We start from the raw sequence: 20,221 nt of genomic DNA on the forward strand, positions 1-20,221 counted from the left end.
ACATTGACGTCACATAATACCAATCTTGGAATATGTGAAGCTTGCGAAGCGGCCCCGAGCGTGCTGTGAACGTAGACTTGGTAGTCATGTTTTTCATGACATGCATATTTTGATTAGCATATTGGGTCATGTCATTTGCTTTCGTAGTCTATTCACGCCACGTAATAATAAATTTGCTATATGTGAAGCCAAGGAAGGTGTACGGGTTCACGATGCTGCACAGCAACATGGACTGGTGCTATGAAATGACTCGCTCCAACTAACTCGAGTGGGTGACAGCGTGTCCAGGGATACTAATCCTGATCTCACGTTCACTCGAGAGGTGCAAAGGGCAACGTAGATGAAACGCCTGACAATATAGGCAGCGATCAGCACATCATTTAATTCGATGTCGAACAGGCTCACCTTTCTCCCAAGACAGGAAGGGCACAACGTACGGACTGGAATGCGTACAGGAAAAAAAAACTTGACGATGACTCGACCTTGATGACATATAAGCCTGGCTGAACGAGATGATTGATGTTACTGCCAGCCATACCAAGGAGATTCAACTCGAAGATGACAACCCGACTACTGATAACCATCTTCTTCACCAATAGGAGGCTCGATGAACACTACAGAAACGATGGTGACGGCAAAGGCTGAAGCGAAAGCTCAAACGTAGGATTGCCATGCTTACAATGCAGGCAGAGGAGTACGCTGAGCAGCTAGCAAGTCAGAACTGGCGGTCCTTTTGCAATAAACTACAAGAGACACTGGGCACAAAGAAGACTTGGCAAATTCTTTGAGCCATGATCGATGACTCCCACATGAACCCCCAACGGAAGCATACAGTTCAATGGCTCGTCCACAACTATGACGGCAAAGTGGAGTAGCTACTTACCGCACCGTTCTCCATTCGAGCAAACACAGGAAGTCCTCAATTCTAGCTCTGGACGTAAAGGGCGCCTTTGACAACGTGAGTCATGAAGCCATCTTCAGTAACTTAGAAGACATCGGCTGCGGCGCCTAAACATACACCTATATGCTCGCTTTCCTCACCGTACGGCCACGGTAAGGATAGCCAACACCCGGAGCAAGCCTTTTCACTTGCCTAACAAAGGTACTCCACAAGATTCGGTGGTCTTACTACTTCTTTTCAACGTGGCGCTCCCCAACTTCCCCGTCTTTTGAATACTGTCCCAAGGATATATCATGCGTTATACGCTGATGATATCACTCTGTGGAGAGGCGCAAGCACGGATGAATAGGAGAACTGCCTTCAGGAGGCGGTTAACATCATTCAACGATACCTCAAGACACGCGGTCTTCAGTGTGCTGCGGAAAATCCGAACTGCTAGTCCTTGAGGCACGCACACGGGGCACACCACCATGTTACGACGCACTGAACCCCCAAATTTTTTTCCAAGGCATCCGAATCCCGCTTGTTGACTCGCTTCGAGTGTTTCGGCTCCATATACATAAGGACGGGTCCAGCTCTGCTACCCTACCTCGGCTTCAGAACACAGTCGCACAGCTCAATCACCTCCTCGGACGGGTGGCCAACTGCCCCAGTGGCTTCAAGGAACATGACACCTTGCGAATGATACAGGCTCTTCTATGTAGTCACATAACACACGAAACTTCTTACCTTAATCTCTAGACAGCGGAGAAACAAAAGCTGAATTTACTTATACAGAAAACCCCACGAAGCTTGCCCTATAGGACTGCCACTAAATGCTTCAACGGACTAATTGCTTTGAAAGGGTGTTCACAGCCCATGGGAAGAGCTCGACGAATCACACCTCATCCGCCAGGTCGAGAGGCTGAAGCTCTCGCGCACTGGACGAGCAGTCCCCCGACGCACATGATACACAACCATCCTAGAACCCGGCGACAAACAGAAGTACAAGATACCGTCGCAGATCCGAGAATTCTTGGAAGTTCAGCGCATATCTCGCAACATGCTTCCTGAACATCACCGAGGAAGGCAATTTTCCAGGGTAAACAACGTCCGAAACAACCACTGCAATAACCCGCAGGCACGATACGTGGGTGCTGCGAAGTATTCGGGACGTAGCGCCATCGCGATTTGCGTCACAGACAACAAGAGGCCGGCACTAGCGACAGCGGCTGTCCGGACCAAACGCGTGGACACAGCTGAAGAGGCCGCTATTGCAGTGGCCACCCAAACGAGCGAGTACCCCTTAGTCGACTTCACGGACTCCCAAACAGGGGCACGCAACTATTTGAAAGGAAGGATCTCCACGACAGCAATAAAATTTCTGAAACGTGTCGACACTCTTCCCCCAAACACCTGCGTCATCTGGGTTCCGGCTCACAAGCACCTCGAGGGGAATGAAGCCGCACATGCCACGGCCCGCGAATGCATCAACTGGGCTTTCCCGCACAAAATTACAAACACCTCCCACACCAGAACACCAACAGAAGAAACTGAAGTGGTGCCTCTAATCTATCACGACCTGCTGCATCACTATTGGCTATAACGCAGGTTCCACCCTCCCTCACATCCCAAACTATCAAGAGATGAAGGCACGGACTACAGGTGCCATAAAAGCGATACATTTACGCAAGGTGTTCAAACGCATCACCTACAACCAACGTCATATGACTACATCTGCCCGCACTCTACTGTGGCAGACACCCTATAGCCCACCTGCTACTGCAACTTCTGCGATTTCTAAGCTGCGATTTCTAAGGCTGCGATTTCTAAGGCTGAAAGGCTGCGATTTCTAAGCCGGACCTCATCGACCAGCGCCAACTCGTCGTGCGGACCCGGCAGGCGGTACAAGCCAGAATGTTCCTTGAATAAGGGGCCCTCCCATATTCCCTATTAGAAGGCCGAATAAACGTTGTTCTCTCTATATGTGAAGCTAGCGAAAAGGCCACGAGCGCGCTATGAGCGTAGCGTGTAGTCATGTCTTAGATGGCATGCATATTATGACTATCATGTTTGAACGTGTCATGTACTTTCGTCGTCCATTCACGAGGCGTGAAACCAAGTTCGGTATTCGTGAAGATAGCGAAGTGGCCGCGAGCGCATCATAAGCGTGGCATGTAGTCATGTATTCCAAAACACACATATTATGATTGTCGTGTTTGCACCAGTCATATACCTTCGTCATCCATTCACGTCACGTAATATCAAATTTGGTATATGTGAAGCTACCGAAACGACCGCGAGCACACCATGAGCGTATGGTGTGCAGTTTTGACTTACATGACATGTGCGCCTTGATTTTCACGTTAGGGGCTGTCGCTTGTGTTCACCATGCAATCATGTCATACTATACCAGTTTTTGTACATCCCTTGTGAGTGAAACCACCGCAAAAACAGTAAGACCAGGGCATTTAAAGCATGATATTTATGACATACGTGTCATGATTTTCATGTTGTGAATAATCAGTTATGCTCTTTATACAATCATGTTTTGCCATACCAATTTTGGTATGCATGCCCCGCCACGGTGGTCTAGTGGCTAAGGTACTCGGCTGCTGACCCGCAGGTCGCGGGATCAAATCTCGGCTGTGGCGGCTGCATTTCCGATGGAGGCGGAAATGTTGTAGGCCCGTGTGCTCAGATTTGGGTGCACGTTAAAGAACCCCAGCTGGTCAAAATTTCCGTAGCCCTCCACTACGGCGTGTCTCATAATCAAATGGTGGTTTTGGGACGTTAAACCCCACAAATCAATCAATTTTGGTATGCATCCCTTGATCTAAACGGTTAGGAGAGCTAAAAGTTGTAGGCGGCTACATAGATAGATACATAGATAGATAGATAGATAGATAGATAGATAGATAGATAGATAGATAGATAGATAGATATGCTCAATTTCGCCGAAGTTTGCTCAGAAGTGCTTCACATTTAAAATAGTTATACTAAGCTTCCACTGCCTTGACGTCGCGAAGGCTGACTGAACAGCGGAGCTGGTGGCATATGTTCTAGCTAGGTCATTTGTGAACATTCCAGAGCGTATGCAGGGAATGCTATCGTCTCAGTGGAACACTGGCTACAATGCACGGCTAGTGACCCCAACGTCGCAGGTTCGATACCGGTGGTGGCAGTCACATTTCAATGCAGGCAAAATGATGGAGGCCCGTGTACTGTGCAATGTCGGGGTGCATTATAAAGTACCAGATGGTCAAAATTTCCGGGGCTTTGCATCATGGCATCGCTCATGATCATCTCGTGGATTTGCCCCGCCGAAGTGGTCTAGTGGCTGAGGTACTCGGCTGCTGACCCGCAGGTAGCGGGATCGAATCACCGCTGCGGCGGCTGCATTTCTGATGGAGGTGGAAGTGTTGTAGGCCCGTGTGCTCAGATTTGGGTGCACGTTAAACAACCCCAGGTGGTGTAAATTTCCGGAGCCCTCCACTACGGCGTCTCTCGTAATCGTATGGTGGTTTTGGGACGTTAAAAACCACAAATCAACCAATCAAATCTCGTGGATTTGAGACCTGTATAATAATAATAATAATAATAATAATAATAATAATAATAATAATAATAATAATAATAATAATAATAATAATAATAATAATAATAATAATAATAATAATAATAATAATAATAATAATAATAATAATAATGCGATGCAAACAGTCTAGAATGAATCGTAAACATTTTTTTTTCCAGGACGGCTATAACCTGATCCTACTCCCCACGCCATATCCATCGCTCCTGCAGTAGCTCCGCCTTTCCACTCCTCATCTCTAACCAGCTTCATACTCTTCACCTCGTTCCCCCTTTTCCACCATGCTCATCTCAATGTAAAGTGCAGTAATGTAATATACGTTTTTTTGAAGCTTTTTGAGCAGAAAAAATATATAGAAAATAAATCAGGTAACTTGTCCAAGCACTGATCTTCCTGTCAGTGTGCATGTGCCATTTTTGTTTGGCACAATAACCTTATTTGTGCGTAATGACACCTACACCTGAGAAGTGGGTGACACACTACTAATATAAAAAAGGTGATTGTGTTAGACACTCTTCCTTGGAGCTATCATTTAAGGAAATGGGCTTCTTATATTGGGGTGACTTGTGAGCTCACACGAGGTTGTGCGTCAGAGATTGACAAGTGAATCACTTTTGAGAATGAGCATGCACACTCGCCTTGAACAGTGAGAAAAATAGTGCGTGTCGTTTCTCTATAACATCAGATGCAAGTTCAGCGCCGCGTGCGTCGCTTCTTTCCTTCGTCCTGTCTACGAAAGCGCTATTTTATATGTTTATAAACTCACTAGCTCGCCTAATTTGCCTGCCTTATTTAACTTACCACACTGGGCGACCTTCTTACTCACTTAGATTTAACCATGTTTTCTCTTCAGCCATTTTTCGATGTAGCAGTTGGGCTAGAAAACTCAGACTACAGAAATCAATCAATCAATCAATCAATCAATCAATCAATCAATCAATCAATCAATCAATCAATCAATCAGTTTATTATCATGTCATAAAAGGATGTTACAGGGAATAAAATATACGGTCCAGTCTACCTCGGCCTTTCTTGAGAACGCCCACTGTTAAAAAATCTGTCCGCGAAAACTGAGGTTAACGTTTCAACGCATGACCGAATTCGTGACTTCGCTGTGCCAGACACCTACTCAATTTGGCAAAAAGATATGTTTGGTCAAAGCTGTTTCTTCAAAGCACTTATGGCGTCGGGGATACTCATACTCAGCAGACTTCCGTAAACATTCTCATCGTACATTTTTGCCTTGCGTCTCTGGGAACTGCATCTTTGCCGGGCGTCTGTGTGATTGTGAACTGCTTGGTTAATATTAGAAGAACGAAAAAAAAGACAGCAGTAACTTCGTAGGCATGTTTTTGGAGCAATTCATCAAGCCGAAAAGAAGCAAACACATACAAAAGGTTATATTCATGAACATTCGCTCTTTTTGAATCGTGAGGCATGTTTCATGCACTGTGCGCGTCCCTAATGTCACTCGTCGGAAAACATTTTGTCGTTTTTGACTTCTTTTTCCCGGCCTTTGAGAACGTTGTCTTACCGTTCTCACTTGCAACAGATGGTCGTTATTTGTCACACAACACATCTCCGCTACATTTTTTCGCTCAAACATGATCTCCTTTTTCTTCCCTTGGCTCATGTGGCTTACAGTTTTCTGAGCACCACAAATTTCCTTCATTTGACTACAGTTGCCTTCCAACCACCCGAACACCCACAACATCTCCGAAAATTTCTCTTGCTTTCGTTAGAAGCGTCGTTTACGTGTTATCCCACCTTTTATGCTTCCCTAGAGCCTTCTTCACGGGCCACACACACACAAAAAGTATAAAGAATAAAAGAGCACTAGAGAAAACAAAAGCGAAGCGTGCGTACCAAAGGGCCAACAGACTTGGCCGTGCACGTTGACAGGAGTGTTTCTCGCGAACCGAATTTGAAGAGGACGCTCGGTGCGCCCTCCACAGGCCCTCTGACAAGTTGCGGGAGCTACTCCTCTCCCTAAAGAGCCGCTCTTCCCCAAGCTCCCCGTACTTCTCCTCCCGACATCCACCCGCCTTCGAGGCGACACTCGCTCCTAAACGATTGGACGCTCAACTCTTGGTCACGTGGTGCGCACCGCGCGTTTCCATAAAGGCGCGCCGCCGCGTGAGCGCGAAACTCAGAGCGCTCGCGACGCACTCGGTTCCGTTCCACCTGCATTTTCTTGCTTCGGGTGCAAGAGTCCTTTCGACAAAGCCACGAAGTCTTCAGGCCGGGCCTGAAGCCAGACACGGGAGTGGAACTGCCGCAGGACGTTTTCTCGTAAACACAGAAAAAGCGTTGCGGTTACATCCAGTTGTTTTTGCTTAGCCGGGGCGTAAGTGTTGCGAAACTGCATATATAACATACTTAAATTAAGTTCGTGTTAGTTCAGACAGGTCTGCGTAGCACCACGTACTTGTTGGGATTAGCTATAAGCTCGTGTCCGATTCGCTGCTGATCAAACTGCTTCAATCATGAGGAAACTCGTCCCCGGGTTCCTGCTGGTCGTCGTCTTCCTGTTCTCGTCCCTCAATGTAAGTGCATCCTTTTCGTTTAATGCACGTGGCGTAATGGCCACATCATCAGAGCCAAAATTTACGTAAAGAAAGTTCTTGGTTCTCTTATTCTAGTCATTGCATCTTGATATACACGACCATAAACAAACGATGGGCCAATCCTTGTCAATCCCATGATTTGAGCCTTGCAATCTGCATTAACGAAGATTTACGTAGTAACAATACCTTCTGCCAATGCAGAGTGATACTTTTCTAATTGTGGTTGTGAATGGAACGACACACGGCATTGTTGATGATGGTCAATTTTAAAGAAAAGTGAAACTCTGAAATTGGCACGTTTATTCAAGTATTTTAAACGAAATTGCTTAACAAAACCACTCTGCACCGTGATACTCACTACTGTCTTTAATTATTGACAATGATTGATAGAGTAATTTGCGTTACATTTTCGCTACATCGCATTGGAAAGAGTGGCTAATCTCAAACCTATGTGTGAATTTCAGTTAACAAACCGCGAACATACGCCAAAGTTACATCGAAGTCTGTACCATTATCTGCGAGCTGCTTCTTCAAAAAGCGTTGCTGTACATGAAGACAAACTGTACTAAAAGGCCAGGCGGCACTACTTCAATGCCAGCATCACGCCAAGACTTTTAACAGTGGTGTTGTACCGGGGACATAAACGAAGAAATGAGAATTTTTGTAGTTGAAATTAGCACATCTTTTCGATTTGTGCTTTACAAGTTCAATACTTGATTAATCTAATGGCTGAAGCATAAAGAAATCTCACACAACAAACAAGTATTCATTGTTTGAAATTGCTGCCGCGTGGCGTGGATTACAGAGAAGCGTGATGAAAGAATCGGTTTCCAAATCTTGGGAATTCTTATACATTTGTTTCCGTTGCTCTCGTGCCTTGAGTAATACTTTCAGACCATTACGCCACACAAAAATTTGTGAAACTCCTGCAAGGATTCACTATTAAGATAAACTGGTGAGCATCATGTCAGCGGTATTTTACATTTGGATTTTGGCTCTGGATAACGAATGAACCAATTAATAACGAAAAATACCTCTTGATATTGTCAGCAAAAATGGCTCCAATATAATGATGACTGAATGTGTTAAAATGAAAAAGTAAAATTCGTTGCTTAGGCTTATCCACGTTATTGAATTCTCGGTTAACGTTCCTGAAGCCTATAAAAAATAAACCATCTGTTGGATTTTTCGACGTGTGATGGGTCACATTCTGTAGCATTCATTTTCATTCGTTTACGAAATTCTACTGCGCAGCCTTCTCGAGATATTTTATTCTTTGAAGCTGTGATGTCAACAGGTTTACGCCCACCCCCTAGGCGAAACTGGTTGCACACAGCTGCAGGAGATGTGCGGCATCAGAAGCCAGACAATAAAGCCCTTTGTGGCTCGTCTGAACCCAGATTTTTTTGGCGTTTGGCTCTAGAGCGCCTCCCCTAATCGCGTAAGATGAACCTCGGTAGATTTGCTTGCGCATAGTTTCCCTTATCTATTGACACTGTGCACCGTGTCAAGAAATGTTTGCTGTCGCAAATACTATTAGCCAAGCTTTGTGATATTTTATACTGCTAAATGGGCCATTCTGACAAGCGTACAATGACGTCTACATTGCAATAAGGAATGTAATCAGGAAGGATACAACCAGTGGAAAATTCATCGTTCAAGACGGAATTTCTTCCGTGGAGCCGTACTGAACGGAAAAGAAATAGTATGCCACTTTAAATGTACCATAGAACAACAGCAAGAGGTAGTAGGAAGCTTGCGACAAAAAAAAAACGTAAACTGGGGTTGTGTGCTAGAACCGATCTTTTGACAAATGGACTTGTCTTCTTCACGGCTAGAAACTTCTAGCCTTGATGAAGGTGCGTCCACTTCTTGAAACGTCAGCTCCAACGAACAACCTCTGCTCACAAATCTTTAGAGGTACTGGCCTACACTGCATTCACTGCTGCAGTGTTTTCAGATCACCGCTGTCTGGAGTACCTTTGATTTATGAGATGTAATGCATGTATACACTGATATTTCTGGGTAGCAATATCAGCGCCATTCATTCTCCGTAAATTGCACAGGATACAACAAGAGGTTTTACAGGGACAATAATACCATTCTAGTACATTAAAGGAGAGCGCTACACATTTATATGGACTAGGTGACGTTTCTCAACGTGGACCCAAGTTTAAGTGCACAAAAGTAGTCGCATTACGCAGTCATTGACTTGTTTCCGCCGCCTCATAACGTTAGCGGGACATCATAGCTACTGATTGCGATGGCGAGTCACGGTACTCTAGTCAATAATGAATAGACCAGTGGTCTTGTCTTCAATTTTCGAAAAAAAAGTTTGGTGCAATACGTATCGTTTTCTGTAACACCCTGTGGACTTTCATACGAAGCAGCTCAACCAACTAAGCACGAAAAAGTATTAGGATGGCGTATAAGAAAATGGAACGTGGTAGAACAGACAAGAGCATATAGCTTAGACTTGCAAGTAGACTTACTTTGTCGAAAATTGCATAAATACAAAGTGATAGAGAGAAAACAAGCCAAAAGAGGTCGACCGCATCACTACCCCATCATTTGATGCGCTTCAAGTTTTGTCAATTTTGAGTGTATCTTTTCTTGCCTTGGTTCTTCTCCTTTGCCCTGCATATATGCACTTTTTCCATGGACATAAATCTAGTTGGAGTTAAGTGTTCTTTGCGTCTGCTCATACTGTACATATAGTCTCATATTCTTGTATGCGCTTCTAGTTTTTGTAATGAGCCAATATCAAGTTGCCAAGCTCACACACTTTGAACTAGAAACTGCAGCTGCATTGCAAATTAATAGCCTTCGCTCTATATATGCTGTCTGTTTTACTTCTCATGTTCTCCTTGTTCGCTTTCTTGTGACCAAACCGCGCAAAGTAGGAAACACTATACATAAAAGGTAAAGTTGATGCCTTTGCACGTGTGTTCAATGTAAACTGATTATACTAGGCAAACAGCTCAACTGCTTCGTGACAGAAAGCAAGCCAGAAGCGCTAGCAGAGTCAAACTAAATGTTGTTGAGAGCGCTGAACGCGAGGTACGGCCAGAGGACGAACCTGTCTAGCATGAACGAAATACATTTTGTCAGTTACATCATTAGGTACCCATGCGTCAAAGTGAGTATAATTGCGGAAGCTCTTTGGGCGGGAAAAATACAAAGCAGCGACCTTCACATACAGTGACACGACGATATTCGCAGCGGCTTAAGGCAAACAGTACAACAGATGTTGCCTAGAGATGGTGGAAAAGCCCCTGCTTGACCAGACAAAGACCGAGGAGGGAGACCAGACAGAGGGGGGATGAGAGATTAAAAAATAAAGAAGAAATAGGACAAGGTCCGTGAGATATTAACGCTTCTACATATGCATGGCTGCTTTTGCGAACAGGAAATCATCAAAAGAAGGCTAAGACAGACAGTCAGCGCTCATACGTACGTATACGTAGCACCCAAATGTTCAAATACATACCACGTTTGTTCATCTGTCCAAGTTACGATACGAAAGTGCAACAGTATTTTATTTCTGTTTGTTTTCATGTATCACATTTATTTAGAATAAAGACCAACTAAGAGGGATAAAGGAAGGAGGGGGCGAGGCTGAGTTCTCCCACCACAAAGCTTTGGCTCGGTTGGATATACCCTACACGTAGGGGTGTGAGAATCGGAAACTTATAGACAGAATATTGAAGAAATAAGATGAATGAATGAAAAAGAAAAATGAACAGCTTGAATACGGGCAACATGAACTGGCGTTGGTTTAGTTCACAGGCGCTCGTGAAGTGTACCCGTGTTTAAATAGCACTCAATTGGTTTCACAGCCTCGTGAATGCACAAAGCCATGCACCAAGGCTCCAGGATCTTTTCTTCCTATAGTTTTCATGCATCAATATTGCGTAGTTTCGGTTCTAGACCAAGCTGTACAGATTGGTAGGATGGATAACAGCACAGAATGGGATCGGGCGACTCCTTACAGGCATATAAGTTGCATGCCACACCGCAAGCCATTCTAATGAAATACGAATGAGCATTCTTAAATGCCACAGCCAACTACAGGCAACAAAGCAAAGTTTCATAGCGTTTTGAGAGCTCGGACGGCAAGCGAGGTTGTAAATTAGGGCCAATAGAATACAAGTGTGACTTTCCGAAATGCTGCGTGCACTGCCCACCCTTGCTTTCTTTTGTTTGGAATATCTGATATGTTTATGATTTATAGGAGTGCGCACACGCACATACGTAGATCATGTGTGTCTCCTAATTATGTGCTCGTCTTCAGTGCACTCTTACCGTTCATAAACAAGCACTACCAACGTGCCGAGATTACCACCTTGGGGAATTACATGACATGTTTATAGCAATGCGAAAGTATACTTGAAATAATATTTTCGTGTTTTTCTGTGTGCGTGCTTGTTGATGAATAAAAGCAACTCGTAGGGAGTCAATAAACGGTACATTGTGACTAAATGCCTTTGGGAAACGTTATTCAAAACCAACGGCAGAAATACTTCATTCTCGTTAAATTTATTATGCTAGAGAAGTGTGGGCCCTGAAAGCAGACTTGTAAACACCGCAGACCTGGCCACAATGTAATGTGCTTGTTAGCAGCCTTCAAACAGCAAATAAGTGTCTTTACATGAAGTTGTTGACAGTTAAGAATACGAGGTACTCCACTATGGGAGAGCGTAAAGCCATCCCGGGGTCCTTACACTTGATGAGGGTGTGGCGACAAAAATCACACCGTGAACGAGCCTACGACGATGCATGGTAGGCCGTAGTATTCACTACTGACAATTTTGTGCCCTGTATTGCTTTATCGGTAATGAAAGTGCGGTCTGGACACAAATCGTTGACAGTTTTCCCTATGCCGTAGTTGAGGCATAGGGAAAAATTTCTTGTTTTCTCGGCTCTCCCACACGTTTTAAGTGATGTGTAGGAGGCGTAGCTTCAATACCACCCCCTTATCACACCTTATTTCCTGGGTACGGATGGCAAAGGTGACACTGTTCCGTTCAGTTGAAAACTGCTTTTTAGGGTGATTTTCGTGAAGCAATAAATTTTATATTAAACTAAAAATTTCGCGAATAGGCCGTTTTTTTCACTGCATCTGAAACAAGACATCTCCCCCAGTCAGAATTTCTTTCGTATACCTGTTGGGTTTGCGCGCATACCCAAGGACATTGCAAAACGTGGGCAGTTTATGTATGACACCTAGCATTACCAATAAATCTTTCGAAATTGTTTAACAGTGTTCGATGCTGGGGGGTATAGTTAGTTTACTTCAAAAATAAGCGGTGTAAGCCGTAAATATATGCTTAACATGACCTGAAGTGGCGATTCCCTATGCAATCAATTGTCTTCTTTAGCCATGAACGGCTAGCCTAATTACTGAGGACACGTGGCTTACATGACATGTACCTCGGGCTGGAATAGGGCACGACGCACAAGCCTTTTCCGTATCTCCAATACCACATGGACTTGCACTCGCCCTCTTTCCTTGCTGCCACATTCGAGAGAAACACGCGAACTATGATGAAGCCTCTCGCATTGCTTCTTACGCTCAACACGGGCCAATAATGCACGAACGAAAAAAGTCGATAATCAAAAAAAAAAGAAAGAAACTAGGGAAACGGGTGTGGGCATAATATACAACTTTGAGCTAGTGTTTATTTGCCGCCATTTCTACTTGTGGCTAACACTGATTGATTGATTTGATTGATATGTGAGATTTATGTCCCAAAACTACCATATGATTATAAGAGACGCCGTAGTGAAGGGCTCCGGAGATTTCGACCACCTGGGGTTTTTAACTCGCAGCCAAATCTGAGCACACGGGCCTACACCATTTCCGCCTCCATCGGAAATGCAGACGCTGCAGCCGGGATTCGAACCCGTGACCTGCGGGTCAGCAGCCGAGTACCTTAGCCACTAGACCACCGCGGTGGGGCGTGTTGGTAACATTGCTGTTTTGTTTCTATAACGACGAAACGAACAGTGTTAGAGCACACAGATACCTATTAAAAACGGCTGTGCAGATGCGCTTGACATTTCATGACCAATCCAAGTTGGGGTTGCAAGACTAAAAAAATCAAAAATATGTGGTGTACGATTCCCAGATGCAAGTGTTCCTGCTTCCAATATAGAATCGGCTATAAAATCAAGCTTCGTAGAGACGCCGCATTTGAACAATGCTTGCTGAGAGCCGTGTACGTTGTGCTTTCGTGTATTATTCTTTACCTAGATATGTGTGCATACATGCGCACTTCACGAGCATCGATTGGACGTCCTTTGCAGACGTGGTGTCTCCAAAGCAGAAGCACATTATTGTTCCAGAAATTCGAAAATATCCCCTTGAATGGCAACTGCTAAGTAGAGGCAGTATAATAGATTTTTCGCGAACAGTATATCTTACGAAATGTTGCACGATTGGTCATTAGTCATGATACCATGGCTATAAAATGCCAAGTAAACTCAATCGCTTACAGCGTAAGTATTGGCCATGAGGGTCTCCACTAGAGAGGCGAGCGCTGCGATCGTTTTGACGTCACAGATAACATGCGTGCGCAGCCTTACTGCGTGATGGTTGTGGAATTTATGGCAGCGTTGCTTTCGCGACACCAGTTGCATCGTCTCGCATGGCTGCACGAGTTTTTATTCGCAGTTTTACGATGCAAATTAGACACGAGAGTGCCACCAGGGGCACCGATTCGTAGTTTGCTTGCCCGTATTATCAGGTCTTACAGCTTCATTAAGCACTGAGCTTCAACACAAAGGGAAGCACGCACGGTGTCTACAGCAAAAGCGCAGGAAATGTGGTGTTACATCAAAGTCAACCAGGCATACTATGAGTGACGTCATCATGTAGGTGGCACTACGATATGTCTTTGAGGCCAATAGAATAGAAAACTCTTTGGAGCAATGGGAGGCACTCCTTGATAGCTCGGACCCCGAGGGGCAAATAGCGATTCTGAACCATATCCGGGTGCGACGCAAGCCAGTGGAGCCTTGGACGCAAGCCAGTATGGAGCAACACGTGTCTAGCTTCTAAACCCCTTTATTTTCCCCCAATAAAAGTTGTTATTATTGTACTTCAACAAACAATTTGAGTTTGACAAGTGCACAATCTGGTTATCCGAAAATCTAGACCGGCGACAGACATAAGGAATGAAATTGTTACACAGTCAAGAAAAAAAAACAGGCTTTGAAGCGGGATTGCTTTGGAAGAATGCCTTCACCAAATCAATTAGTATATTAGCACTGGAATTTGGGAAAAGCCTTATTTACCGAATGATGCTATATCTACTTATGACGTTAGTATTAGCAAATACCTTAAAATAGTAACCTCATGTCGCTTCAGTACACATACTGCTAGTTTGACAGTTTGTCTGAAAGTTTTCGATGTTGTTTTTTTCGCTAAATATATGAAATCGGAGAGCGTAAAAAAAAACGTCAGAAGGTTCAGGTGGGTGTGCTTAGCATAGATAGATAGATAGATAGATAGATAGATAGATAGATAGATAGATAGATAGATAGATAGATAGATAGATAGATGTTATTCAACATAGCTTTGATGACTGAGCCTTATAAACCTTATAAACGAAGAATGACAGCACTTGAAAAACTGCCTGATATAACATAACTCAAAGCCTATAGCTTGTAGCCAATATTACGTGCGAGCTTGCATCTCAGCACTGCCATAGGTATAACAACAATTTTGTCACGAATTCAATAAAAACAAGACAAAGAGTAAGTGTACTCCAATAATGCCAGATTCAGGTAAAATATTGTAGTAGTGTTGAATAAACGTAATTTTAAAAGCTCAGCGGGCATATTAACAAACTGTCGTGCACCTTGAATTTTCTAAGATGCGGCTTCAGAAACAAGTGATAAACGTCTCGATAGACACTTACTGCTCCTCTACAATGTAGCTAGGAACTTCAAGATATTCCGCTCAACCTGCTGATTACAAGCCCAAACGAAAGAAAAGAAGCCCACAAGTGGAGTCAATCAGTTCTGCATAAAAATAAATGCTTCAACGGTGGTCGTCTTTTCTCGTGCAGCTAATTGTTCTCGCTGAGAGATGAAGCGGGCAAATGGGCCAACGGCGGGTCCTGTGGCACGCTGTCTGTAGTCGGCGTCCCATTCCCACTGAACGAGTCTCACTGCGACCCAATTGCGCACAAAAAAAAGCCACACGGATTGTTTATTTTCTAGATCCATTTTGCTCATCTTTTTTTGCTCGTTTACATCATCGCTAATGTCTCGCTGACCACAGCTCAGCTAGGAATCTTGCGCAGCGGGAGTGCAATTGAGCCCTACGCCAGGCGCAGCCGTCTCACTTTCCCCAACACTGAGAAACTTCACTAATTGGTTCAGAGTTCAGGAGCGACGACTCAACCGCCCAACGTAATAATTTATTTCAGATAAGTGTAATTTACGACACGTGCAACGAACGATGCGACTATATCTTTTCCCAGGATATCCGCTTCAATACTTACTTGTGGTTTTCAACGTATTCCTAATAAGCTCCTCGAAAATAGAAACTTATGATGCTTATCGTAGGTAGCAACTGCATCGGGTACACATGATAATGCAGTGTGATTCACAATACGGATCAGATAACTGTGAATATCATCAATAAAGACTGAGTTCGTAACAATATTGAAAGCCACCGGAATCGTGGAGGAAGCTAATGGAGCAGATCCAAACCACGCGCTTATTTTTACGTGACCTCCTAGATGGGCTTCGGCAGCGCGCAAAACACCGTTAGCAAGAGAAATACCCCAGGACACACGAACACCTATACGTGCACTCAGAGAGTCGACTGTGTGCCAACATGTACCTAAGTTTACTATTGAAGGTCACCTGCAAATGATCTGGGAATCACAAGCGTATACGTCAGCAGCACATCCTTTCGCAATGTGTTGAAGAACCTGTTCACTAAAAGTAAGGGCGTCTGCGTGAAGAAGTGCCAAGAAAGCTTGTAAGGACGCCTGGTAGACAGAGGGCTCCACCTGTATACACAGTCAGAAGAAAAGATGGTTCTCATTGGTTATTAGAGCACCAAACTTGTTACGTCTTTGCCGCAATTAAAAGGCGCAGCTAAAATCTGGTTGATATGAGAAGCAGGCTGGTGATTCGGTGAAATAATATATACAGATAGTGGTAAGTCATCAGCCTGAAGAAACAAGAAAAAAGTTCGCATTTATATATATATATATATATATATATATATATATATATATATATATATATATATATATATATATATATATATATATATATACAGCAGAATAACTTCGGTTGCCGCAAGGTTATAAATATGAAAGTAGATGCGCTTTCACATAACAACTGTTTATTGTGCCGACGTTTCGACAGGAACCCTGTCTTTGAAAAAGACAGGGTTCCTGTCGAAACGTCGGCACAATAAACAGTTGTTATGTGAAAGCGCATCTACTTTCATATATATATATATATATATATATATATATATATATATATATATATATATATATAGTAGATTCTCCGTGAGCGGTCACAACGTGGTTTATTTCGACGTTTCGGCCTAGAGTCTGGCCTTCGTCAGGATTTTAATCCTGATGAAGGCCAGACTCTAGGCCGAAACGTCGAAATAAACCACGTTGTGACCGCTCATGGAGGATCTACTGGACTATATGCAACGCTACGGCCACTCAACCACCATGCCTGCCTATATATATATATATATATATATATATATATATATATATATATATATCTGAAGGAGGTTTATTGACTAAAGGCAACTGCCTGGTTCAAAAGGCGTCAGTCACTGTCACGAGCTTAGCTCTTCGTTGTAGTATTCTTCCAGGCTCTCCGACTAAATACTGTCTCTCCCTCTTCCCCACTACATTTGCCGCGGTGGCGAAGAGGAGCCATCCTGGCGACTCACGGCGAAGCAAGCACAAGAGGGTCATAATAAGGTTTTAAGCGGCTGATGTGGATTGTCTCACGACCACGGCATCGTCTGTCATCAGCAGGTGTCACTGGTTCGACGACGTAGTTGACCGGTGATGTGTATCGAACGATGCGGTACGGACCATTGTAGTTGGGTGCAAACTTTCGGGAGAGGCCGGAGGACTAGAATGGAACCGAAAGCCATACAAACGAGCCTATGGAGAAGCGGTGAGCAGGCTTGTCTTAGTCAAGCCGTTCTTTTTGGAGACCTTGCGCGACGGACGTAAATGAACGCGCTAATTGTCGGCACTCTTCAGCACACTGAACAAGTTCGCAGGCTGGGCGGTATTCTGAAGCGTCTGGGCGGTGAGTAAGCTATCGTGTCAAGCGTAGAAGAGGGCTCATAGTAGAAGAGGGTCCATACAGTAGAAAAAAGGTGAAAACCCAGAAGTTGCTTCCGTGGCCGTATTATACGCATACGTCAAGAAATCGAGCACCAAGCCCCAATCAGAATGGTCGCAGGATATGTACATAGAGAGCATATCACCGAGCATGCGGTCAAAGCGCTCCGTCAAACCGTTTGTCTGTGGGTGATAGCTTGTAGTGGTGCGATGAACAATATTGCACTCACTGAGAAGCTCCTGGATGACTTGCGATAGAAAGGCACGCCCACGGTCGCTTAGCAGCTCACGTGGCGCGCCATGGCGAAGTGCAAAGCTATGCAAGATGAACAAGGCGACATCACGAGCAGCAGCGGCTGGCAAAGCGGCGGTTTCAGCGTAACGGGTTAGGTGGTCAACGGTCACAATAATCCAGCGATTTACAGCAGGAGTACAAGGTAGTGGCCCGTAGAGGTCGACGCCGATTCTATCAAATGGCCAAGCTGGACACGGCAATGGTTGTAATTCGCCAGAGGCATCACCAGTTGTTTTCCGTCGCTGCAACCCAGTGCGGGAGAGTATGTGCTTGCGAACGTACGAGTACATTCCACGCCAAAAAAATTGCTGAAGAAGCCGGTCGTATGTTTTCAAAACGCCAGCGTGTGCGTTTTGAGGGTCTCCGCGGTAGTACGCGAACATGTTGGAGCGCAAATGGCGAGGTATAAGAAGAAGCCATTTCCTACCATCCGGCTGATAGTTGCGACGGTACAACATGGCATCACGTATTGCATAATGGGGAGTTCGCCGACGTAGTTCACGAGGTAGACGCTGGCGTGGTGTCACCGAAGACGAGAGAACGTCGATGAGCGAGGCTATCCAAGGATCCTAGCGTTGTTCCGAAGGCATGTCAGTGGTGTCGATGCTGTCGATGGAAGCTTCGGCAAAGGAAACAGGTGCAACGGCTGAAGGAAGGGGCGAACGATAAAGAGCACCTGCGTCGCTATGCTTGCGGCCTGAGCGGTAAATGACGTGATTATCATATTCCTGTAAACCTAGCGCCTAACGCCCAAGCCGGCCCAAAGGATCCTTCAATGAAGCGAGCCAACAGAGTGAATAGTGATCTTAACTACATTAAATGGGCGTCCATATAAATAAGGACGAAATTTTTGTAATGCCCAAACAATGGCGAAACATTCCTTTTCGAAAACCGAGTATTTGTGCTCGGCCTTGGTTAGTGTGCGACTGGCATACGCAACTCCGAGAAGCCAGGCTTGTGTTGAGGAAAGACAGCGCCAGGTCCTATGCCACTGGCATCCGTGTGCACCTCGTTCGTTGCAGTAGGGTCAAAGTGGCGTAAAATAGGTGGTGAAGTAAGGAGATGGTGTAATGTTGCAAAAGCATCATCGAATGTTGGCGACCAATCAGAGAGGTGTCCATCGCCAGTGATCAGCTGTGTCAGTGGTGCGATTATCGAAGCAAAGTTCTTCACAAAGCGGCAAAAGTACGAGCACAGTCCGACGGAGCTGCGAAGTGCTTTCACGGTTGTAGGCTTCGGGAACTCAGCGACAGCACGAAGCTTCTCTGGGTCTGGTAGGGTGCCATGTTTTGAGACAACGTGGCCAAGTATTGTGAGCTTCCGAGCTCCAAAGTGGCACTTATTGATGTTTAGTTGAAGGCCTGCGCTCGTGAGGCAGCTGAAGACTTCACTGAGACGATGGAGGTGGCTGTCAAAATCAGGGGAGAAAAAAACGACATTATCCAAGTAGCAAAGGCATGTCTTCCATTTTAGCCCACACAAGACGCTATCCATCATCCTTTCTATTGTGGTTGGCGCATTACAAAGGCCGAAGGGCATTACATTAAATTCGTCTAGCCGATCGAACGTCACAAAAGCAGTTTTTGGATGATCTGATAGTGCCATGGGGACCTGCCAATAACCGGACCGTAGGTCTAGTGATGAGAGGAACTCAGCACCTTGCAAGCAGTCCAGGGCATCGTCGATGCACGGCAAAGGGTATACGTCTTTGCGCGTGACCTTGTGTAAACGTCGGTAATCGATGCAAAAGCGAATCGAGCCGTCTTTTTTTCTCACAAGTACCACAGGTGAAGACCAGGGACTGCTGGACGGCCGAACGATGCCACGTTGAAGCATGTCGGTCACTTGCTCGGTGATCACACGACGCTCAACAGGAGTTACCCGGTAGGGACGCTGTCGCAGAGGCGCTTGGGATACGGTGTTAATGTGATGGACAACGGTGTGCGTTCGGCTTGAGAACGTCTGCTGGCAATCGAACGAGCCACGAAACTGGTGAAGAAGTTCTAGAAGCTTTTCACGGTGTGGTTCTTTAAGTTCGCCATCGATTGAGGGGCCAAACAAAAAAATGTTTTTGTGAACAGGTGAACGGGCAGATGGCGTCAGTGCATTAAGCTGCAAATCAATTTCACCGTCAAGGCCGAAGATGGAGGAAACGTCTAAGTCTTGGATTGTTCCAATACATTCTCCGCGACGCAAGATTGTGGGAGGCGGCAAGGGATTTGTGACAAACGAATGGGTAGCGCCCGCCGAAATATCTAGAACTGTAAACAGCAACGCGAGGCTCTTGCGACTTTGGAAATTTTGGGAAGGCGTAAACAACACTGCAGGCTTAGGCACATCAGCGCAAGACACGGGAACAAAGGCTGCGCAAGTCGGTTGTATGTCGATGTCGTCAGCGAGAAACAGCTTGTTCAACGGAAATTCCGGAGACGGGGCACACAACGCAGAGAAGGCCACTTCAGCGCGAGCACAGTCGATAACCGCATGATTACGAGACAAAAAAATCCCAGCCGAGGATCACATCATGAGAAC

The 20,221-nt window shown here is 45.1% G+C and overlaps 1 protein-coding gene across 2 annotated transcripts in view; it reads left to right on the forward strand.

The window, feature by feature from the left end:
* Window positions 1-6,578: 6,578 nt before the first annotated feature.
* The window catches only part of LOC119159500 (uncharacterized), a 70,332-nt gene continuing 56,689 nt past the window's right edge, over window positions 6,579-20,221 (forward strand). For both annotated transcript variants that reach the window (XM_075890088.1, XM_075890089.1), the window contains exon 1: window positions 6,579-7,021. In XM_075890088.1, coding sequence (XP_075746203.1) covers window positions 6,962-7,021 — 60 coding nt within the window. In that variant the 5' untranslated portion in view covers window positions 6,579-6,961. The remainder of the gene's footprint in view (window positions 7,022-20,221) is intronic.

This window comes from Rhipicephalus microplus, chromosome 3 (assembly GCF_043290135.1).
Source record: "Rhipicephalus microplus isolate Deutch F79 chromosome 3, USDA_Rmic, whole genome shotgun sequence".
Lineage (NCBI taxonomy): Eukaryota > Metazoa > Arthropoda > Arachnida > Ixodida > Ixodidae > Rhipicephalus > Rhipicephalus microplus.